This window comes from Rhinopithecus bieti, unplaced genomic scaffold (assembly GCF_001698545.2).
Source record: "Rhinopithecus bieti isolate Rb0 unplaced genomic scaffold, ASM169854v2 scaffold_13704, whole genome shotgun sequence".
Lineage (NCBI taxonomy): Eukaryota > Metazoa > Chordata > Mammalia > Primates > Cercopithecidae > Rhinopithecus > Rhinopithecus bieti.
This window is the reverse complement of record NW_016808231.1, coordinates 4436053-4459242: the sequence shown is the minus strand read 5'-3', so window position 1 is coordinate 4459242 and position 23190 is coordinate 4436053. Positions and strand designations below refer to the sequence as shown.

The window sequence follows — 23190 nt, the reverse complement described above, 5'->3', positions numbered from 1 at the left end:
TGTAATCCCAGCACTTTGGGAGGCCGAGACGGGCGGATCACGAGGTCAGGAGATCGAGACCATCCTGGCTAACACGGTGAAACCCCGTCTCTACTAAAAAATACAAAAAACTAGCCGGGCGAGGTGGCAGGCGCCTGTAGTCCCAGCTACTCGGGAGGCTGAGGCAGGAGAATGGCGTAAACCCGGGAGGCGGAGCTTGCAGTGAGCTGAGATCTGGTCACTGCACTCCAGCCCGGGCGACAGAGCGAGACTCCGTCTCAAAAAAAAAAAAAAGTTCAAAAGCCAGTTTTACGTTTTTATTTCCCTTCACAATTGAATGACTTGATCTGAGACTGAGGAAATCCAGGCGCGCTTCCGTTTCGGTGTGCAAATGTGTAGAATATTGCAGTGTTGAAATATTTAGAATATGTCATTCCTGGGCTTATGATGGTGTCACCTTGGTGGAACGACAGTTCTTTGCCTCAACACTGTGCTTTATGTATGGAAGGGGTGTGAAGTTTGTCAAGTCTGAGCTTGGGCCTGGCCAGGCACGCAGCTGGTGTTTAGTCTGCAGTGGACTTATCTTCACATGCATCTGTCATGTTTGACCTTAGGTGCAGAAAAGCCCTGTGTTCCGGAGGGACGGCGCAGACATCCACTCCGACCTCTTTATTTCTATAGCTCAAGCTCTTCTTGGGGGGACAGCCAGAGCCCAGGGCCTGTACGAGACGATCAACCTGACGGTAAGAGGGTGTGAGAATGCCTTTGTCACCCTTGTACTTTATTGTTCTTTTTCTGAAATGGAAAAGAACTGACCAGTGGCCTGGAACCCATGAGTGACCAGCATTTTGGGGGGTACTCACAGGGGAGGACATGAGGAATTTTAGATTGCTCCTTGAGTGTGGACCACGAGCCACAGGCCTTGACTCTATAATCGCATGGGAAGCAGTTACTGGCTGGCATCACTCCCACACTGGTTAGCGGGGCCTGGAAACTGGGCACACCCAGGACACAGAGAGGTTCACCCTGGGGTGTGTTCTCTGCTCTTGCTTCTGTCCAGCGTCTGGCTCCAAGAGCAGAAGTCTCTGGGGCTGTGCACATCTCTTTGGCCACAGTGATGGCTGCCTGTGTGCTGCCCTCACCTATCCCCCACCTCTCTCTTGATCTGCCCCTCCTGCTCCTCCCACTTCCAGGCCACTTCATTCTCTGTATGCGCCTCAGAACCTTCTCCAGCTTCTTTGTGGGGAACCTTGGGATAACCTCCACCAAGGAGGTGGGCATTTTGGGCCAAGGCTTTCTCCTCCATCTGGGGGCTGTTCCTTGGCTTCTCCAGGGTCCTGTGGTTCCCAGGGCCAGGGAGCGACCTCAGCCACACACCCTGTATTGGCGTTTCCTGCTTCGCTCCCTCACTCCTGCTTCCTGGGCTCACTTGCCCAAACTCCTGCCCCCTCATCCTAGTCACAGGCTCTGCTCTGGGCAGACCCAACTTAGCTTATTTCCATGTGCTTGTGGGCGGGCTTGGCCCAGAAACCCAAGTGGCAGTTCTTTTTTTTTTTTTTTTTTTTTTTTGAGCTGGAGTCTCACTCTGTCGTCCAGGCTGGAGTGCAATGGCACAATCTTGGCTCACTGCAACCCCCACATCCAGGGTTCAAGTGATTCTCCTGCCTCAACCTCCCAAGTAGCTGGGATTACAGGCGCACGCCACCACACCCAGCTAATTTTTTGTATTTTAGTAGAGACAGGGTTTCACTGTGTTTCCCAGGGTGGTCTTGAACTCCAGAGCTCAGGCAATTCACCCGCTTCAGCCTCACAAAGTGCTGGGATTACAGGCGTGAGCCACTGTGCCCAGCCCAGTGGCCAATCCTTTTTTTTTTTTTTTTTTTTGAGACAGCAGGGTGTTGCTCTGTCATCAGGCTGGAGTGTAGTGGTGCTTCGCCTCCCAGGTTCAAGCGATTCCCGTCTCAGCCTCCTGAGTAGCTGGGACTACAGGCATGCGCCACCATGCCTAGCTAATTTTTTGTGTTTTGTTGGAGATCGGATTTTACCGTGTTGGCCAGGATGGTCTCGATCTCCTGACTCGTGATCCACCTGCCTTGGCCCCCCAAAGTGCTGGGATTACAGGCGTGAGCTGCTGTGCCTGGCTTTTTTTTCCCCCCGAGATGGAGTCTTGCTCTGTCACCGAGAGCTGGAGTGCAGTGGCACAGTCTCGGCTCACTGCAACCTCCGCCTCCCGGGTTCGAGCAATTCTCCTGCCTCAGCCTCCCGAGTAGCTGAGATTACAGGTGCACGTTACCATGCCGGGCTGATTTTTGTATTTTTAGTAGAGACGGGGTTTCACCATGTTCACCAGGCAGGTCTTGAACTCCTGACCTCGTGATCAACCCATCTCAATCTCCCAAAGTGATGGGATTACAGGCGTGAGCCAGTGGTAGTTCTTTTCAACGAATTCCTATCAAGATTGTCTTCATGTAGTGAAAACTTTTTATTTGAGCAACTGGGGACCAGGGGAAACCACAGATTTTCTTTCTTTATAGATCCCCCCTGGGACTCAGACAGACCAGAAGATTCGCATGGGTGGGAAAGGCATCCCCCGGATTAACAGCTACGGCTACGGAGACCACTACATCCACATCAAGATACGAGTTCCAAAGTAAGTGCCCCCTAGGCCGTGTCTAAGCCAGCCTGCTCCTGCGGTGGCACTGCTCTGGGAGCTCTGTGGCTTGGGCAGCGGACTGCTCCCTATAGGTCAGGTGGTTCCTGCCCTAGTTCTCTGTCTGTAAAGTGGGTGTAATAGAATGGTATACTTCTTTTTTTTTTTTTTTTTTTTGAGATGGAGTCTCGCTGTGTCCCCCAGGCTGGAATGCAGTGGCGCCATCTCAGCTCACTGCAACCTCCGCTCCCTGGGTTCAAGCACTTCTCCTACCTCAGCCTCCTGAGTAGCTGGGATTACAGGTGCCCGCCACCACACCCTGCTAATTTTTTGTATTTTTAGTAGTGACGGGGTTTCACCATGTTAGCCAGGATGGCTTCAATCTCCTGACCTAGTGATCCGCCCACCTCGGCCTCCCAGAGTGCTGGGATTACAGGTGTGAGCCACCGCGCCCAGCCGGTCTGGTCGACTTCTTGGAGTTGCTGGGAGAATTAAATGAAAATTGGCTTCGCTGCTGGCTTGGCTAATTGTTGAGTTTCTTCTTGTTTTTTTTTTTTTTTTGAGACGGAGTCTTGGCTCTGCCTGCCCAGGCTGGAGTGCAGTGGCGGCTCTCAGCTCACTGCAAGCTCCGCCTCCCGGGTTCAGCGGCCATTCTTCCTGTCTCAGCCTCCCCCGAGTAGCTGGGACTAGCAGGCCGCCCCGCCTCGTCGCCCGGCTAGTTTTTTGTATGTTTTAGTAGAAGACGGGGTTCACCGTATTAGCCCCAGGATGGTCTCCGATCTACCTGACCTCATGAATCCGCCCGTCTCGCCCTCCCAAAGTGCTGGGCATTACAGGCTTGAGCCACCGGCCCCGGCCTGTTTTTTTTTTCTTCTTTTTTTTTTTTTTGAGACGGATTCTCACTCTGTAGCCCAGGCTGGGTGGAGTGGAGTGATCTTCGGTCACTGCAAGTCCGCCTCCCCAGGTTCACGCCATTCTCTTGCCTCAGCCTCTGGGACTGTAGGCGCCCGCCACCACGCCTGGCTAATGTTTGTATTTTTAGTAGAGACGGGGTTTCACTGTGTTGGTCAGGCTGGTCTCGAACTCCTGACCTCTTGATCCACCTGCCTCGGCCTCCCAATGTGCTGGGATTACAGGTATGAGCCACCGTGCCTGGCATTTTTTTGAGGAGTCTCTCGCTCTGTTGCCCAGGCTGGAGTGTGGTGTGCCATCTCAGCTCATTGCAACCTCCTCCTCCCTGGTTCAAGTGATTCTCATGCCTCAGCCTCCCAAGTTGCTGGGACTACAGGTGCCTACCACCACACCCGGATAATTTTTATATTTTTAGTAGAGATGGAGTGTCGCTGGCCAGGCTAGTCTCGAACTCCTGATCTCAGGTGATCTGCCCACCTTGTCCTCCCAAAGTGCTGGGATTACAGGTGTGAGCCAGCATGCCTGGCCCGCTGATTTTCTCACTGATGTTACTAGCACTGTTAGGAGCTGGAGAGGCAGCCTGGGCAGAGTGCTGTGAGTACCTAGGGCAGGACATGCCTGACTCACCTCGGGAGCACTCGTGCTTTTTGTTAATTAGATAATTTCTTTTTTTTTTTTTTTTTTTTTTTTTTGAGACAGAGTCCAGCTCTGTCTCCAGGTGGAGTTCAGTGGCGCAATCACGGCTCACTGCAGCCTCCACCTCCCAAGTTCAAGCAATTCTCCTGCCTCAACCTCCCAAGTAGCTGGGACTACAGGGACACACTGCCACGCCCAGCTAATTTTTGTAGTAGAGACGGGGTTTCACCTTGTTGACCAGGATGGTCTCTATTTCCTGACCTCGTGATCTGCCCACCTTGGCCTCCCAAAGTGCTGGGATTACAGGCATGAGCCACTGCGCCTGGCATAATTAGATAATTTCTTACCTGCTTCACACACACACTTGTAAAATGTGTTTCCCCTCCTGTAAACTGTATTTAGCATAGCCATAGTGACACTTGTTTAAACGACTTAGGGTGTTTTAGGAGCTTTTCTGTACAGAAGCTTTGAGGGCGTGGTCCTTAGGTTCTCACCACTGCACTGGCTCAGGGTTTCCGCCCCTGCCAGGGTTGGGTCCCTCTCCTCCCGTGTGCTTCAAGGGCACTGGCTGCCTGTGAGTTCTTCCAAAGCTTCCTGGTGGAAGCCTTGGCTGCTGACTCTGCTTGATCCACAGGAGGCTAACGAGTCGACAGCAGAACCTGATCCTGAGCTACGCCGAGGACGAGACAGATGTGGAGGGGACAGTGAATGGTGTCACACTCACCAGCTCTGGTAAGGGGTCTGAAGACTACGCGGCGACATGTGGGGACCTCAGAGCCCCCTGGAGTATGGACGATTCAGGGCAGCATGTTGGGGTTTCCACTTGGGGTTCTTCATGAAGCCTTTAAAATGTGCAGTTGAAAGAGGGGGGCTGTGGGCGGGAACACCGGGCAGGGAGCCGCAGCCCCCAGTCCAAGCTTCACCTCCTCTCTGTGCATGTTCGTGTGCTGAGGTGAGAGCACCAGGGCACTTCCTGGAGGCAGCTCTGCGTGTCTCAGACCCAGTGTTCTGAGTTCTATCCTTGGTTCTGCCACTTGCCCTGTGACCTTGGACAAATCCTTCCCTAAGAGCTCCTCTCAAAAGCATAAGGAGAGCATGGATTGGAAGGATTTGTGCACTTCCCACCTGGGACACTCCGCTAGGATTTCAGAGTGTCTTTTGAACAACAGCAGCCACAGCAGTGGAGCCACAGTCAGAGGACTCAGTTCGCTGCTTTAGAGCAGGACTCACTCCGAGTTCATCTAGCCATGAACAGATGCACCATTTACCCTGAGTTCAGACATCGTGCGAGCGAGTGGCTGAGTGTTAGCAATCTGTCACCAGAACACCTGCTGTGGGCACTGTGGCAATGGTACCCCAGCTGGAGCCCCTCTTCCCGTGGGAGGTGGGGCCTCTGTTTCCTGGGACTCCTGCTCAGGGCAGGGCAGGCTGTGCCCAGGGGGTCCTTGGTTCAGGCTGCACGTATTTTCCTCATTGCATCATTTTGGTTTTGTTTGGCTCCTGGGTGGAGTTCTCAGAACTTGCGTGGCCTTAGATTAGTGCATGGTAATTCGTAGCAGGTGTTTGGAGCTGGGGGCAGATTTTTCAATAAAGTGGAGGATTTGGAGCTCCAGGGGCAGGGGCAGGGGCTGGGATGGAAGTCCCTGGAATTTCACTGAGCTCCTGTTGCTCCTAGGGGACTGGAAGTCCACTTTTAAAAAGCAGCTGCTGGCTGGGCGCAATGGCTCTCGCATGTAATCCCAGCACTTTGGGAGGACGAGGCAGGTGGATCAGTTGAGGTCAGGAGCCTGGACAACATGGTGATACCCCGTCCCTACTAAAAATGCAAAAATTAGCTGGGTATGGTGGTGCATGCCTGTAATCCCAGCTACTGGGGAGGCTGAGGCAGGAGAATCGCTTGAACTGAGGAGACAGAGGATGCAGTGAGCAAGACCGCGCCACTGCACTCCAGCCTGGGTGACAGAGTGAGACTCGGTCACACACACACAAAAAAGGCCAGGCGCAGTGGCTCTCGCTTGTAGTCCCAGCGCTTTGGGAGGCCGAGGAGGGTGGATCACGAGGTCAGGAGTTTGAGACCAGCCTGACCAACATGGTGAAACCCTGTCTTTACTAAAAAAGAAAAATACAAAAAGTAGCCGGGTATGGTGGTGAGCATCTGTAATCCCAGCTACTCAGGAGGCTGAGGCAGGAGAATTGCTTGAATCCGGGAGGCAGAGGTTGCAGTGAGCTGAGATTGTGCTGCTCCACTCCAGCCTGGGCGACATAGCGAGACTCTGTCTCAAAAAAAAAAAAAAAAAGCACCTGCCATAAAACTCTGTAGCCCAACCAGGTTCCGAATATCACTTATTTTAATGGTTTGGTACATATGCTATCATCTTTTATTCTTGTTGTATCTCTTGAACTAAAATAGAATTGGTCATAGTGTAGCTGTTCCCTGGAACTCTAATCATTGCACATGCGAGATTGGCTCCATAGACAGCTGTCCTTCCCTCCTCCCGCCCATCAGGGTAGCTTGAGGTGTGCTAGGGCCGGGCCCTGGGTGGGGTCGTGGGTGTTGCTTACTCTATTGGAGGGTGGGTATTAGTGGTTACCAGTTGATGTTTTGACCCCCTCTCTGATACTGTAAGTTGAGAGTTGATTCCGCCATCCACTGAGATCCTTTGTCACTTTCATGGTTCCTTGTCCTGATCACTCAGCCTCACTCAGCTGTTCCCTCACTCAGCCAGGATTTCTTCTCCTGTGTGCAAGACACTGTCGGCTCTTCCTTTTAAAAATCTTGGTGGGGCCAGGTGCAGTGGCTCACACCTATAATCCCAGCACTTTGGGAGGCTAATACAAGAAGATCACTTGAACCCAGGAGTTCGAGACCAGCCTGGGCAATATAGTGAGACTGTCTCTACAAAAGGTTTTAAAACTAGCCAGGTGCAGTAGCGTGCACCTCCATCACCAGCTGCCTGGGAAGCTGAGATGAGATCACTTGAGCCCCAGTACTCAAGGCTGCGGTGAGTCACAACAGCGACGCTGTACTCCAGCCTGGGTGCCAGGGCGAGACTGTCCCTAAGCATACACTGTCACATGTCGGTCTGCTGCCTGTGAGTGATTAAGTCTCTCATACTGTGAAGGAAGTTAGTTTTGCGTCCACAGATGACAGTATTACAGGACATATAATTCCCATGTCCTGAGAACTTAAGCAACAGTGGGATTTATTTGGTTGAGACAGTCTTGCTTCGTGGCCCAGCCTGGAGTGCAGTGGTGCAATCATAGCTCATGGCAGCCTCAAACTCGTGGACTCAAGTGATCCTCCCACCTTGGCCTCCTAGAGTGTTGGAATTACAGACATGAGCCACTGTGCCTGACCAGCGTAGTTTTTGATGCGCTTAGTATCTTATTTATTTTTATTCCTTAATGTAGCTGCTGAAAACCTTAATAGCTGACCCTGGTCTCCCAGAAAGACCATGGTGTGCTTAGAGACTCAGCACTTGCAGGGATAAACAGGTCTATCTTCTGGCAAAAAGAGAGGGAACTGGGGGGGCTTGCAATTACCATGTGACTTTTTGAGTGAGAGACACAGTATGGCTCCTTATTGTTCTTTTGCTTTTTTTGGAGACAGAGTCTCACTCTGTCACCCAGGCCAGAGTGCGGTGGCGCGATCTCGGCTCACTGCAACACACTCTGCCTCTTGGGTTCCAGCAATTCTGCCTTAGCCTCCCGAGTAGCTGGGACTACACGCGCACGCTGCCCCCGGCTATGTTTTTGTATTTTAGTAGAGATGGGGTTTCACCATGTTGCTGAGGCCAGTCTCGAACTCCTGAGCTCAGGCAATCTGCCCGCCTCGACCTCCCAAAGTGCTAGGATTACAGGCATGAGCCACTGCGCCCGGCCTTTTCTTTTTTGAGACTGGGTCTCACTCTGTTTTATGTAGCCTGCCTCACCCCTTCCCGGGGACCTGTGGAACCAAGCTTTGGACCTTCCACTAGCGAAGGCACTGTCTTACTTAGACTGAGGTCTTTACTCCGTTATGGCCTAGGTCTCTGGGCACATTAAAAATGCGCTCGACAATTAACATGCCAAGTTCAGGTTTATATTCTCACTCATAACAAAAGTGTGCACTCCTTGTCTAGTGGTTGGCAAATCTGTAACACGTTTGTGTGAGAAAGTACCTCTAGGTGGTGTCAGCCTGGGCCCTAAAGAAATAGCACACCTCCCCCAGGTTGAGAGCACTTAGGTTAGGCGCCCCAAATGGGGACAACTTGCTCAACTTGTTGCGCCCCAAATGGGGACAACATAGACTGCTGATGTGAGAGATGAGATGAAGTGCCCATGACAGAGGATTGTGCGTGGCCGTGACTCCTACATAGGCTGTTCTGCAGGGTCTTTACACACAGCAGCAGCATGGAATCTGGTCATTTGGTCTAGAAGTAGGGTTTTTCTTGGCGTCATTATTTACCTTCTTATAGCCAATAGCATGGTGGTTGAGAGTCTCGGCTTTGGAGTCAGACTGCGTGGGCTCACCCTCATTCCTCCCTCCCGCTTGTTGGCTCTGTGGGCCTTGGGTAAACCCTGTAACCTCTCTGTGCCTCCCTTTTTTGTTTTTTTCATTTGCCTGTAAGGAAGTGTATGTCCTGGCCTGGGAGGTGTCTGGCACTTGCCTGTGTTTTTGTCACTGTTGCTCAGATAGAGACAGCTGTCATGGTCCATCTCTATTTCTTGTTTCCCTGCTGTGGGTCCATGATTGAAAGGGCAGTTGGGAGACCTTCAGGCTCTGAGTGGTCTGTTACCTCAGTCATCTGCCAGGTGAGGCATCCTGTGCCATCTTAGGAGTGGCCGCCACTCTTCTTGAGGTGGTGCTTGGCCGCTCCTTGAATGTGGGCCCCTGGGTAGCCAGGCCGGGGTAGGTGGGGCCTGGGATGTGACCTTGGAGGTGCGGGCCCCTGACACCAGTTCTTTCTGCTGTTTGTGCCCAGGTGGCAGCTCCATGGATAGCTCCGCAGGAAGCAAGGCTAGGCGTGAGGCTGGGGAGGACGAGGAGGGATTCCTTTCCAAACTTAAGAAAATGTTTACCTCCTGATATTCCCGCTGAGGTAGGAAAACCCTGGAGGTTTCTTTCCCTTGTTTTCCTCTGTGAACTAATCCTGGTTTTCTCCCACTTTAACCAATATTGTGCCCCTATCCCCAGGAGTTGGAACAGGTGCCAGTCCAAGGTGTGGTAAACCTAGCTCCAATAGGAGCCGGCCTCTCAGCCTAGGGAAGAGATGACGTGGCAGTCAACCTGTAGTGTAGGACTGGCTGGGCTGCCGCGGCCAGCCTCTGGCTGTGTCTTCTTCCTGGGGAGGTGGCGATGGGGGGGCTGTTGTACAGCCCCCCTACAGTGGTGGGTCCGGCTTGCCCATGGTCACAAAGGGCGAGTCAGGCAGAGCCAGGCCTAGAACTCAGATCTCCTCACGTCCTGCCTGCTTGGAAGCTGCCCGCCTGTGTAGACAGCGCAGGGCTGTGCAAGCCTGGGGGCTGCTCCAGGGGTAGCGCTTGCTCGCCGTGTCATCTTGGGACCCACTTTTGTTGACTACGCTCATCTCAGCGGCTGGGGTTCTCGCCCCTCTCTTCGCACAGCTGCTTTCCAGGGATTAACAGATGCTCCCCAGCAGGGTATGTTCCCTTGAGATGTTGAGTATAAGGTAACTGCCTGTCTCTTTGGCTCAGGAAAAAGATCCACTGGAAACTAGGCCAGGAAGCAGCAGCCCCTCCCAGGGCCAGGACACCTGGGAGACGGGAGGATTCCAGAACAGCAGCACTGAGCTCCCACCCGCAGAGCCTCTGGATGGCCTTGACAACAGCGAAATCATGGGACAACACCTCTCTCCACAGAAAGGTCACAGTGGACAGCCCGGGGAGTAGGATGCAGCCCCGAAGGCTGGTGGCAGTTTCCTGTCCATGGGTAGGTGACAGCCCCTGGCTCAGGCAGAGGGAGACGGTTAGACTCTTGTAGGACTAAAACTCTAATTTGGAATTGAATGTTGTGGAGATCTTAATTAAAGGCCATGCTTACAGCTTAGAAATGAAGCCTTAAGCGGCACCAAGTTACAAAGTGATTAATTTCCTTCTCAGCAAACCTCCGGGAGGTTCCAGAATGAGTTCTTCCTCACAGGTTGTCTTCATGGGAGTCTGGGGCCCCCAGGCCCCACCAGCACCGTCCTCCCCTGATGAGGGGCCCTGCTGAGGCGTCAGCTGCTCTGCTCAGTTAGTCTTTATTCCCGGGGTACCAAGCAGCTGCACACTCAGGGCCTGGGAGGCACATAGAGGCCCAGAGAGTCCCTGGGGGTTCTGCTTCTGACCGTGTGGGTGGTGGTGATCCTTATCAGGATGGACAGTCCTTGCTCCCACCCCATCCAGGATGGCCGCCTGTCCCTGACCATTGAGTCCTGTTGTTTTAAGCCAGGCATGGAAGGCTCCTGCCCTTCTGCTGAGCCACAGCCCTCTGCAGCACTGTGCTGGCCAGATTTCAGCTGCCTTGGGAACTGAAGCCCTGCCACTGTTGCTAGCCAGGGTCTTGGTTCTCCCACTTACACTGTTGACATCTATTTTCTGAAGTGTGTTTAAATTATTCAGTGCTAATCATTGTTTTTTCCTGTGTAAATGTTGATTCAGAAAAGGAAAGCACAGGCTAAGCAGTTAAAGGCTCCCCACCATTCAGCCAGAGCAGAACCCCCATTCCCCAGCCTCTGCTGGTAGCATGTCGCAGTTTCCATGTGTTTCAGGATCCTCGGGCTGTTGTCAGACAGGTTAATGAAGAAACATTTCTCAATAGTTTCCTTTTTGTTTTCCTTTATAATTCACTAAAATAAAGCATCTATTAGTGTCTGATTTCGGAATGTAAAATGATTCTGTGTTAATGTAAATAAGATTATCTATTGCAAAAAGATATTTAAAACCTAAATTGTGGTCATTTCTTCTTTGAAAGAATTCAGACAGCCTCTGCAGGTGGCTTATGGGGGGGTTACAGGAGACTTGGCTGGCCTCATCCTGTGCTCACGCCCACCCAGAGCACATAGAGGCAGACAGGTCTGGGATGCCGACAGTGCTGACCCTCAGTCAGATTCCAGAGTGGGGTGCTGGCCATGACACAACAGTCCCATGTGAGTGAATGTTCTAGAATCTGGATGTGACTTTTTCCTTGGGAGCCCATGCTGTGAGAGCTGGGCAGCGTCCCTGGGTCCCTGCATTTCAGTCTCCCCCACTGGATTGTTTCTCTACATTCTTTTCAGAGTCTTTGCATCTTTTACATTCAATTTTATTTTATTTTTTTGATGTAGAGTCTCACTCTGTCGCCCATACTGGAGTGAAGTGATACCATCTCTGCTTAGTGCAACCTCTGCTTCCTGGGTTCAAGTGATTCGCCTGTCTCAGTCTTCTGAGTAGCTGGGACTACAGGCACCCGCCACCACGCCTGACTCATTTTTGTATTTTTAGTACAGATGGGGGTTTCACAATGTTGGCCAGGCTGGTCTTGAACTCCTGACCTCAGGTGATCCGCCTGCCTTGGCCTCCCAAAGTGCTAGGATTACAGGTGTGAGCCACCATGCCTGGCCAAAATTTTTATGTATTATAGTTTGGCTACTCTGGGTTCCCAGCCGAGCTCTATGCCTGGCATGGCTGAAGGGGCCTTGATACACGGCTCAGTCCGCCCTGGTGCTCCGGGCTGAGCAGGGTGAGATGTGAGTCCATTCGCTGGGTCAGGTGGAGAAGAGACTCGGGAAAGAGCTGACGGATAGGAGAGGCTCAGCAGTGACATTCTGCTCATCTCAGATACTTCCCAGTATTTTCATCAATGAAATACTGATTGCCAGACTACTGTGGACACTCAGTATGGACTAGGCACTATTCTAGCTCCTGGGGACACAGCAGTGGGGAGCTAGACTGTGTCTCATGTGAAAGCTTGGGCTTATTCCTGGTACAGTCGCCCTGAGTCTCATTCATGTCCTATTGTTTCAAAGCAGAAGTCTAGAGAAAGACTTTGGAAGAGAAAGGCGGATTCTCTTGCTAAACAGAAACCGTTGTTGTGTTGAAGAATCCTTCCCTCAAGGGATTAGAAGGTGGCTGTACATGGCTGGGTCCGGTGGCTCACGCCTATAATCCCAGCACTTTGGGAGGCTGAGGCGGGTGGATCAGTTGAAGTCAGGAGTTCAAGACAAGTCTGGCCAACATGGTAAAACCCCGTCTCTACAAAAATACAAAAAAATTAGCCAGGCGTGGTGGCGCACACCTGTAATCCCAGCTACTCAGGAGGCTGAGACAGGAGAATCGCTTGAACTCAGGAGGTGGAGGTTGCAATGAGTGGAGATTATGCCATTGCATTCTAGCCTAGGCAACAGCACGAGACTACATCTCAAAAAAAAAAAAAGGGGGGTGGCCATGCAACAGCTGTAAAATTCCATGCCCTTTCCAGGCCTGGGTTTGGTTTATTTCCACTTGTGCTCCTGATGTATTTGTTACCAGACTTTATAGCTTCGGAGTAGGAGTATGTATTTAAAAATACAAGAAAAAGGCCAGGCATGGTGGCTCATGCCTGTAATCCCAACACTTTAGGAGGCCAAGGAGGGAGGATTGCATGAGCTCAGGAGCAAGATAGTGAGACCCCATCTCTACAAAAAATTTTTTAAAATTAGCTGGGAGTGGTGGCTTGCACCTGTAATCTCAGCTCCTCGGAAAGCTTCAGGTGGCAGGATTCCTTGAGCTGGGGAGTTGGAGGCTGCAGTAAGCTGTGATCATGCAACTGCACTCCAGCCTAGGTGACACAGCCAGACCCTGTCTGAAGAAAATAAAGTATCTCTAGGCCCGTGAGCCTGTGGGAGGTGCATGCTTGGCACTTGCTTAAAAATTAGGAGGGTGGGCCAGGCATGGTGGCTCACACTTGTAATCCCAGCACTTTGGGAGGCCAAGATGGGCGAATCATGAGGTCACAAGTTCAAGACCAGCCTGGCCAACATGGTGAAACCCCGTCTCTACTAAAAATACAAAAATTAACCAGGTGTGGTGGTGTGCGCCTGTAATCCCAGCTACTCGGGAGGCTGAGGCAGGAGATCCCCCTTGAACCCGGGAGGCAGAGGTTGCAGTGAGCCGAGATCACGCCACAGGATTCCAGCCTGGGTGGCAGAGCGAGACTCCATCTCAAAAACAAAACAAAACATTAGGAGGGTGCACAAGGCCAGCTCTCAGGGATTGGTCTTCAGCCCCGTCCCCACCTCAGGCCTGGGCTTGGGTTGCTTCCAACCTGAGCCTCCTCCTCCCTCACAGTCCTTCGGGTTCTGGTGGACTGGCCTTTGTTTCCTTTCCTGTCAACCAAACCCCGCTCTGTCTGCAGGAATCCTCTGCAGGCCCACAGGTCTCCAGCTGCCCCTGCCCCTCTGTGTTCGTAGCACTGCAGAGCCAGCTCTGATATGGAGGACGCAGCTGCACAGCTCCTGCAAGAGGCTTGTTTCACTTGCTGGTTGATAAGTACTGTGTACGTCTTTTTTTTTTTTTTTTGAGACGGAGTCTCGCCCCGTGGCCCGGGCTGGAGTACAGTGGCCGGATCTCAGCTCACTACAAGCTCCGCCTCCCGGGTTTACGCCATTCTCCTGCCTCAGCCTCCCAAGTAGCTGGGACTACAGGCGCCCGCCACCTCGCCCGGCTAGTTTTTTGTATTTTTTAGTAGAGACGGGGTTTCACCGTGTTAGCCAGGATGGTCTCGATCTCCTGACCTCGTGATCCGCCCGTCTCGGCCTCCCAAAGTGCTGGGATTACAGGCTTGAGCCACCGCGCCCAGCCCTGTGCATGTCTTTTAACCAGAAGTTCTGCTGATTTGTCATGACCCTTGAAGGGTCACAAATGGGCCAGGTGGGAACGTAAAAGGTGAAGTGGGTCCACAGTCATGTGGCCAAGGGCATGATCCACAGACTTTAGCTTACTGGTCACCTTCCCCAATGCTGCTCCTGCCCCCATTTGTTATTTATCCTTGCTGTTTTGTTTTTTTGCAGCCCTTACGTCAATTTGTTTTTTGGGTTTTATTTTTTTGAGACAGGTTTTCACTCTGTTGCCCTGGCTGGCGTGCGGTGGTGCAATCACAGCTCACCACAGCCTTGACCTCCTGGGCTCAAGTGATCCTCCCACCACAGCTTCCTGAGTAGCTGAGAGTACAGGCACATGCCTGCCACCATTTCTTGTATATTTTTTGTTTTTGAGACAGAGTCTCCCTCTGTCGCCCAGGCTGGGTGGAGTGCAGTGGTACAGTCTCAGCTCACCACAACCTCCACCTCCTGGGTTCAACTGATTCTCCTGCCTCAGCCTCCCGAGTAGCTGAGACTACTGGCACACGCCACCATGCCCAGCTAATTTTTGTATTTTTTGGTAGAGACAGGGTTTCTCCATGTTGACCAAGTCGGTTTCGAACTCCTGACCTCAACTGATCCATCTGCTTTGGCCTCCCAAAGTGCTGGGATTACAGGCATGAGCCACCTCGCCTGGCCCTAGTTTTTTTTGTTTTTTTGTTTTTGTTTTTGAAACGGAGTCTCGCTCTGTCGCCCAGGCGATCTGGGCTCACTGCAACCTCCGCCTCCTGGGTTCACGCAATTCTCCTGCCTCAGCATCCCGAGTAGCTGGGACTACAGGTGCCCGCCACCGTGCCTGAGATGGGGTTTCACCGTGTTAGCCAGGATGGTCTTGATCTCCTGGCCTCGTGATCCACCCGCCTCCGCCTCCCAAAGTGCTGGGATTACAGGCGTGAGCCACTGCACCTGGCCTGTATTTCTTTTTTTTAGTAGAGATGGGGTCTTGCTATGTTGCCCAGGCTCATCTCAAACTCCTGAACTAAAGCGATCCTCCACCTCGGCCTCCCAAAGTGCCAGGATTACAGGCATGGATTCATAACTATTTATTGTGCGTTTCTATCAGGCTCTCCCACTAAACAGAAGCTCCTCAAGGCAGGGAGCATAACTTTTTTTGCTACATTGTATTTAGGGCCCAGCATACTGGTAAATTGTCAAAGAAATGCTTCAGTCAACGGATACAATGAACTTTTGTGCCTGGAGTACCAGAGCCAGGGTGGGGAAGTAAAAAAATAAAAATCATGATGGTAGTCACACAAACCCAAACGTGTTGAAATTCACAGAACTGCTGGGCTTGGTGGTTGACACCCATACTGTAATCCCAGCTACTCAGGAGGTTGAGGTGGAAGGACCACTTAAGCCTCGGAGGTGAAGGCTGCAGGGAGCTATGACTGCACCACTGCACTCCAGCCTGGGCAACAGAGCGAGACCTTGACTCTTAAAAAAAAAAATAGTAATAATAGTAATTGTCTGGGCGCAGTGGCTCATGCCTGTAATCCCAGCACTTTGGGAGGCTGAGGCAGGTGGATCACGAGGTCAATAGATCAAGACCATCCTGGACAATATGGTGAAACCCCGTGTCTACTAAAAATACAAAAATTAGCTGGGCGTGGTGGCAGGTGCCTGTAATCCCAGCTACTTGGGAGGCTGAGGCAGGAGAATCACTTGAACCCAGGAGGCGGAGGTTGCAGTGAGCTGAGATCGCGCCACTGCACTCCAGCCTGTGACAGAGTGAGACTCCGTCTCAAAAAAAAAATCACAGAACTGCCATGGACCACGAACTCTCAGGCAAATGACTGGTCTCTCGGCCTCTGTCCCTCTTCTCTGTGACCCACCCCAGCAAGCAAGGTGGATTGTTTCTCCTTCAGTTTTGCTTCCCAGCCTTTGCTGCAGGCAGCATCACCTTTTCCCAGCAGTGTGCAATCACTGTGCGTTGTGGGCCACAGCTCTGCCACATCCGATTTTCCTTTTTCCAACCTGTTTGAAGGTCGCCTGTGTCCTGGACAGCACCCCAAGGCTGGCTCCTCCCAGGACAAGGATGAGGAGGAAAGGGAGAAGCCCTTTCCTTCCCCGCCCCCCCGCAGAGCCTGTCCCCAGCTCACATGTGCAGATGGCCTTACTGACTCTGGAGATGAAAAGGGGTGTGTCGGAAGCTCGGCTCCTGGGGCTCCTCTGTGTCCTGTGCTATGTCCCCGTCTGTAAATGAATTTCAAATGTGATGGGAACAGAGGCTGCTGGTCAGAGCTGCTCTGCTAGCTGAGGTTAGAACGGGCCACTTCACACCTGTTTGACTAAACACACGTGTAGGTCACTCGTCCCAGTCACCAAGTGATCCCTTCAGCCCTGGACCCCCTCTTACTGCTGTGTTGGTACCCAGCTATCACCCCAAGCCAAATCCTGGAAGCCATCTGGGAGAACAATGGCTTTATTCAGATGTCGGTGCCTCTGCCCCTCTGGTGTCCCCAACCCCCACAAGGGGCTGCAAGGTGGGCAGGTCACAGCAGGGCGAAGTCCCCTTTGTGCTGTTCCAGCCACTGGTCCAGCGTCAGGGCCTTGGGGTTGAGTCTCAGGGTCAGCTCGATGTCATGATCAGGTCTCAGGGCATAGAAACGGAACATGTTGGCCAGGTCCCGTGCCCCGGGAAAGCCAAGCTTTTCGTAGTCCTCAGGAGTCATCTGGAAGCAGAGGAGCCTGTCGTGGCCGGCGTCCTCCAGTGCCCTGGGAGGTGGCAAGCTGGGGGGGAAGGCCAGATGGGCTGGGGTCTCCCGACTTGCTACACCCAGAACGACTACTGTCTCAGTCGCTGACCCAGGTCCTCAGTACAAGGTCAGTTGAAAACTTAGTAGAAGTTAGAAGAGCCAAAAGTTGAGACACCGCTACTCTCCTGAGCAGCCTGACATTCTAGATCAGTTTAAAGATTGTTCGTAGCCAGAGGCTGTGGCTCATTCCCATAATCCTTGCACTTGGGGAGGCTGAGGCAGGCAAGTCACTTGAGGCCAGGAGTTTGAGACCAGCCTGGCCAACACGGTAAAACCCCATCTCTACCAAAAATACAAAAATTAGCTGGGCCTGGTGGTGGATGCGTGTAATCCCAGCTACTTAGGAGGCTGAGACAGAACTGCTTGAACCCAGGAGGTGGAGGTTGCAGTGAGCTGAGATCACACCATTGTACTCCAGCCTGGGTGACAGAGTGAGACCCTGTCTCAAAACTGAATAAATAAATAAAAAGACTATTATTTTCAGATCATGAGATGAAAATATCTCAATCCCTTCCAAATCAGAGACCTCCCTGCATCACTTTCTTGCTCAAAAACCAAAGCTTGACCCGACATGGTGGCTCACACCTGTCATGCCAGCACTTGGGGACGTGGAGGTGGGTGGATCGCTTGAGCCCAGGAGTTCGAGACCAGCCTGCCTAGGCAACAAAGCGAAACCCCTACTCTACAAAAAATTTTCAAAAATTAGCCAGGCCCAGTGGCATGCACCTATAGTCCCAGCTACTTGGGAGGCACAGGTGGTTGGGCTGCTTGAGCCTGGGAGGTTGAAGTTGCAGTGAGCTATGATTGTGCCACTACACTCCAGCCTGGACAAAAGAGTGAGACTGTCTCAAAAACAGCACCCACAAGACAGACAGACAAAAAACCAAAGCTGTTCCCGTCCCCACTGAGCTGAATCTTAACTCCTCAGCTCCCCAAATCTTCCATGACCTGGCTCAGGCCTTTTTCTTTTTTAAAGCAATATAAGTCATTTAGTGCATATTTTGGAGGTGTTAGGCATAGTACTAAAACAAACCTTTTGCATTTTTTTTTCATTTAATCCTCACAACAAACCAAAGGGGTGTATACTATTGATACACTCAGTTCACAGATGAGAAAACAGGTAGAGAGGGGTCAGGAAACATTCTTGAACTTACACGTTGGCAGGTCTCAATGCCTGGAACCAGATCTCAGCCCAGGAGGCTGACCCACCTGAACGCTGAACCTTTCTGTGCCACAGCCTCCTCCCATTACTGTACTGGGTCTCGGTAGGGCTCTAAGGGTGACTTTTGTCTTTGTTGTTGTTAAGACTGAGTCTTATTCCGTCATTCAGACTAGAGTGGCGGTAGGGTGCACATAGCTCACTGCAGCCTCGAACTCCTGGGCTCAAGCAATCCTCCCACCTCAGCCTCCTGAATAGCTGGGACTACAGGCACGTACCATCACACATGGCTAATTTTTATTTTTTCTAGAGAAGGGGTCTCCCTATGGTTCCCAGGCAGGTCTTGAACTCCTAGGCTCAAGTGATCCTCCTGCCTTGGCCTCCTGAATAGCTGGGGCAACAGGTGCTCACCACCACAATCGGGTTATTTTTGTATGTTTTGTAGAGATGGGGGTCTCACTATGTTGCCTAGGTTTGTCTTCAACTCCTGGGCTCAAGCAGTCCTGCCACAGCCTCCCAAAGTGCTGGGATTACAGGTATGAGCCAACGTGCCCAACTAACTTTTATCTTTTTTTTTTTTTTTTTCTGAGATGGAGTCTTGCTCTGTCGCACAGGGTGGAATGCCGTGGCGCGATCTCGGCTCACTGCAACCTCCGCTTCCCAGGTTCAAGCAATTCTCCTGCCTCAGCCTCCCTAATGGTTGGGGTTACAGGTGCTTGCAACCATGCCGTCTAATTCTTGTATGTTTAGTAGAGACAGTGTTTCACCATGTTGGCCAGGCTGGTCTCCAGCTCCTGACTTCGTGATCTACACAGCTGGGCCTCCCACAGTGCTGGGATTACAGGTGTGAGCCACCATACCCAGCTCAACTTTTGTCTTTGTTTCTTTGTTTGTTTATTTTGAGACAGAGTCTCGCTCTGTCCCCTAGGCTGGAGTGCAGTGGCACCGTCTAGGCTCACTGCAAGCTCTGCCTCCTGGGTTCACGCCATTGTCCTGCCTCAGCCTCCCGAGTAGCTGGGACTATAGGCGCCCACCACCACGCCCGGCTAATTTTGTATTTTAGTAGAGATGGGGTTTCACCATGTTAGCCAGGATGGTCTCGATCTCCTGACCTCTTGATCCAGCTGTCTCAGCCTCCCAAGGTGCTGGGATTACAGGCGTGAGCCACCACACCCGGCCCAACTTTTGTCTTTTAAGGACTCCAGTGTTTCCCAGATTCTTTTTTTTTTGTTTGTTTGAATTGGAGTCTCGTTCTGTCACCCAGGCTGGAGTGCAATGGCATGATCTCGGCTCACTGCAAACTCCGCCTCCTGGGTTCCAGTGATTCTCCTGCCTTAGCCTCCCACGTAGCTGGGATTACAGGCACCTACCACCACACCCGGCTAATTTGTTTATTTTTAGTAGAGATGGGGTTTCATCATGTTGGCCAGGCTGGTCTCGAACTCCTGACCTCAGGTGATCCACCTGCCTCAGCTTCCCAAAGTTCTGGGATTACAGGCATGAGCCACTGCAACCGGCCTTCCAGATTCTTTAATGAGTAGGTCTTACTTTCCTAATGGTAATGACAGACATTAGAAACCAGGTACCCAAGAGTCTGTCCAGTAGGCCTCTGCCCACCCAGCCAGGCCAGTATTGGGGGCAGGGGTTGGGCTTCTCTTTCTAGACTCTTCCCCTTCAAATCCCCTCCCACAGAGGAGCCCGGCAGGGCCTGCATTTTCACCCCTCCTCCTGGAAGCTTTTCTCTCTACTTGGCCAAAACATGTAAGCCAGAAATTTCACTCTGTGGCCACTTAGCTCCCAGAACAGCAGAAAATAAACGTTGACAATGAACAAATGAATTTAGATGCATTTCCCAGAGGGGTGGGCAGCCCTGGATACACCCTCCCTATGGGGAGCTAGAAAGCCCTGACACGGCTACCTGAGTCCCCTGGGGTGGGAGACCCACCTTGGCATCGTGCACAACTTTGTGGGTGTGCTTGGTGAGCAGGGCAGCATACTCCTCAGCCGTGTGCCTACAAGTACTCAGCCCGATGTTCTGGCCGATGTATTTTTCTGGCATCTTCAGCAGGCTGAGCACCACGGGACCCAGGTCGGACACAGACATGCCATCCATGGGAACGTCACCTGTGGGCAGGCCTGTGGGGCACAGACATGAGCTGGCACATGTCCCAAGGGCAGACCCGGGCAGGGACAGAGCCCCTCTCCAAAGGGTCCAAGCTGGTTCTTCCCAGCAGTCAGCTGCATACTCCAGCACTCAGGCATAGCTAAGATATGTCTTGCTATTTGTGGTAGCACAGAGGTAGCAGTGGAATTGAGTCAGGAAGCAGGATGGAATCCGGCTACTGCCAGCTGGGGCAGGCTGTTGAGGCTCTCTGAGTCTGGGTTGCTGCGTTCCCAGAATGGGGCTACGAACCTGGGCCTGCCCAGCTCTCTTAGCGCTAGGATGACGGACAAGGGACAAAGGAAAAGGACTTTGAAAGCTGCTACAGAGAGTGCGGCTGGAGCCCAGGGTCTCCGCTGATCCTGAGGCACCAGCTTGAAGTACTCTGTCATATCCTCAATTCCTGGAAGCTGGAATGTCCACCTCTGGGTGGATACTCTGAATACCAACTCACTTACCAGAAATCCTGATTAACCAGACACCAAGGGCTGGCCCAGAGCAGCACGTCCATGATAAACGCTTGATAAATCCTGAATGAATGAATGACTTGCAACTTTCCAGGCTGAGGTTTTGTAGATGGGGAGGCTGGCAAGGGTCTGGGTGTGGCCCGTGGAATGCTTGGGTGCCATCCTCTTACCTAGAGACGGGCCAATGCAGCTACCAGTTCAGATCCCCTAGGAGCTCGAGGGCACAGAGCTCAGAGACCGGAGCAGGAGATATCCCTGACTGGAGGTTTTTTTTTTTTTTTTTTGAGACAGAGTCTTGCTCTGTCGCCCAGGCAGGGGTGCAGTGGCCGGATCTCAGCTCACTGCAAGCTCCGCCTCTTGGGTTCACGTCGTTCTCCTGCCTCAGCCTCCAGAGTAGCTGGGACAACAGGCGCCCGCCACCACGCCTAGCTAATTTTTTGTATTTTTAGTAGAGATGGGGTTTCACCATGTTAGCCAGGATGGTCTCGATCTCCAGACCCTGTGATCCACCATCCTTGGCCTCCCAAAGTGCTGGGATTACAGGCGTGAGCCATCGTGCCCAGTCTTTTTTTTTTTTTGTCACGGGGTCTTGCTCTGTCGCCCAGGCTAGAGTGCAGTGCCACAATCTCGGCTCACTGCAACCTCCGCCTCCTAGGTTCAAGCAATTTTCCTGCCTCAGGCTCCCAAGTAGCTGGGATTACAGGTGTGCGCCACCATGCCAGGCTGGCTAATTTTTGTATTTTTAGTAGAGACAGGGTTTCACCATGTTGGCTGGTCTTGAACTCCTGACCTCAGGTGATATCCCCGCCTCAGCCTCCCAAAGTGCTGGGATTATAGGTGTGAACCACTGCGCCTGGTCCTCCTCCTTATCTTTGAAGGAGAACTGACAACCACTAGGTCCTCTCTGTAAAGCCTTCCAGTGGACCAAGCGAGCATTGCATCATCACTGTCTCAGTAGATCTTGCCACCCCTGCAAACGTCAGTATAAAGCCCATCTCACAGAACAGGAAGTTGAGGCCCTGCAAGCTGACAGGACATGCTCAGTCCTGGGCCCAACGTAAGGGAGCCACGGCTCAGACCTGGCACCACATGACAGCTGCCTGAGGTCTGCTACACTAACGGCTTCACAAGGCGGAGAGCTCTGCCTCACCGTGTGCGAGGAAGGGCACTCACTCAGCAAGTAGCTCTCTCCGTCTGGGGCTTTCTGGGGCAAGAAGTGGGAGAGGAAGTTCTCGAAATAGCAGGGCAGCCGCACACTGGTCATGGGAACGCCGATGTCTCGGAAATATTCCTCCACCTCCCCTTTGCCGTCAAAGTGCGCCGCGGCCAGTCTCCCTGCCGTCAGCTTCTTGATGTTCTCTAGGCCGCTATAGACCACATAGTGGAGGCCCAGGCGCTTGGCCAGATCAGCGAGCAGCTTCCCCTGGAGGGCAGGGAAAGAGATCACAAGGCTCAGAGGAAGGACGTCTGTCCCTGGTCATGGCCCCAGTGTTCTAATCCCGGAGCGGCCACCATCTGCGAGGTTGACAGCCAGACCCCACTTATCCCTGAGGAGGCCGCCTCTCCTGGAATGATGTTCACATATGACAGCACACCTGTTAACACAGCCCTGGCAGCCTTCTACCAGCCACCAACTGTGGCCCACCATGTGCAACATAGGAGGGGCGAGCAGGTCGGCTGTAGGGGGACGGCCTGCATGGAGGCCCAAAGGACAATGCACGTGTCCCATTTCTGCTGGTGTGAGAACACCCTGCCCACGGACCTCAGCCATCTTCCTTGGAGAGCCCTGGGAGGCTATACAGAGACACCACAGCTGCCTAGGTTCCAATCAGGCTCTGCCATGTACAAGCTGTGTGACCCTGGACAAGTGATGGCACCATCCTGAGCTCGTTGGTTAAATGCAGATGACAACACTACCTACTGCATGAGGTGATGCAGGGATTCGGATGGTGGCCTCCAAAAAGATACGCCACATCCTCACTCCTAAAACATGTGAATGTGACCTTATTCAGAAAAAGGGTCTTGGCAGATGCAATTATGTGAAGGATCTTGAGATAGGAACATCCTGCACTAACCAGATGGGCCCTAAATCCAGTAACCAGGGTACTTATGAGAGACGGGAGAGGAGACGAACTTGGAGAAGGCGATGCGAAGAGGGAAGCGGAGATGGGAGCTTTGTGGCCACAAGCCAAGGAACACCTGGAGCCACAAGAAACCGGAAACGGTGAAGAAGGATTTCCCTTGAACCCCTTGTTTTGTTTCGTTTTGTTTTGAGACGGAGTCTCACTTTGTCACCCAGGCTGAAGTGCAGTGGCAAGATCGTGGCTCACTGTAACCTCTGCCTCCCAAGTTCATGCCATTCTCCTGTCTTAGCCTCCTGAGTAGCTGGGACTATAGGCGCCTGCCACCACGCCTGGCCAATTTTTTCTATTTTTAGTAGAGACAGGGTTTAACTGTGTTAGCCAGGATGGTCTCGATCTCCTGACCTCGTGATCTACCCACCTGGCCTCCCAAATTGCTGGATTACAGGCGTGAGCCACTGCGCCTGGCCTGTTTTGTTTTGTTTTGTTTTTGAGACGGAGTCTCGCTCTGTCACCCAGGCTGGAGNGC

The 23190-nt window shown here is 52.4% G+C and overlaps 2 protein-coding genes across 6 annotated transcripts in view; one reads left to right on the top strand and one right to left on the bottom strand.

Annotated features, from left to right (window-relative positions):
* The window catches only part of DNAJA3 (DnaJ heat shock protein family (Hsp40) member A3), a 35876-nt gene extending 24768 nt beyond the window's left edge, over window positions 1-11108 (top strand). For 2 of the 3 annotated variants that reach the window (XM_017886325.1, XM_017886326.1), the window contains 4 exons: window positions 594-722; window positions 2514-2629; window positions 4812-4909; window positions 9875-11108. In XM_017886325.1, coding sequence (XP_017741814.1) covers window positions 594-722; window positions 2514-2629; window positions 4812-4909; window positions 9875-9897 — 366 coding nt within the window. In that variant the 3' untranslated portion in view covers window positions 9898-11108. Of the gene's footprint in view, window positions 1-593; window positions 723-2513; window positions 2630-4811; window positions 4910-9141; window positions 9259-9874 lie in introns of all 3 variants that reach the window. The other variant, XM_017886324.1, reaches the window with a different exon arrangement.
* A 5333-nt stretch (window positions 11109-16441) lies between these two features.
* Window positions 16442-23190, bottom strand: part of NMRAL1 (NmrA like redox sensor 1) — a 15839-nt gene continuing 9090 nt past the window's right edge. For 2 of the 3 annotated variants that reach the window (XM_017886320.1, XM_017886321.1), the window contains exons 4-6: window positions 21754-22003; window positions 19898-20088; window positions 16442-16709 (exon numbers count right to left, since the gene is read on the bottom strand). In XM_017886320.1, coding sequence (XP_017741809.1) covers window positions 16530-16709; window positions 19898-20088; window positions 21754-22003 — 621 coding nt within the window. In that variant the 3' untranslated portion in view covers window positions 16442-16529. Of the gene's footprint in view, window positions 16768-19897; window positions 20089-21753; window positions 22004-23190 lie in introns of all 3 variants that reach the window. The other variant, XM_017886322.1, reaches the window with a different exon arrangement.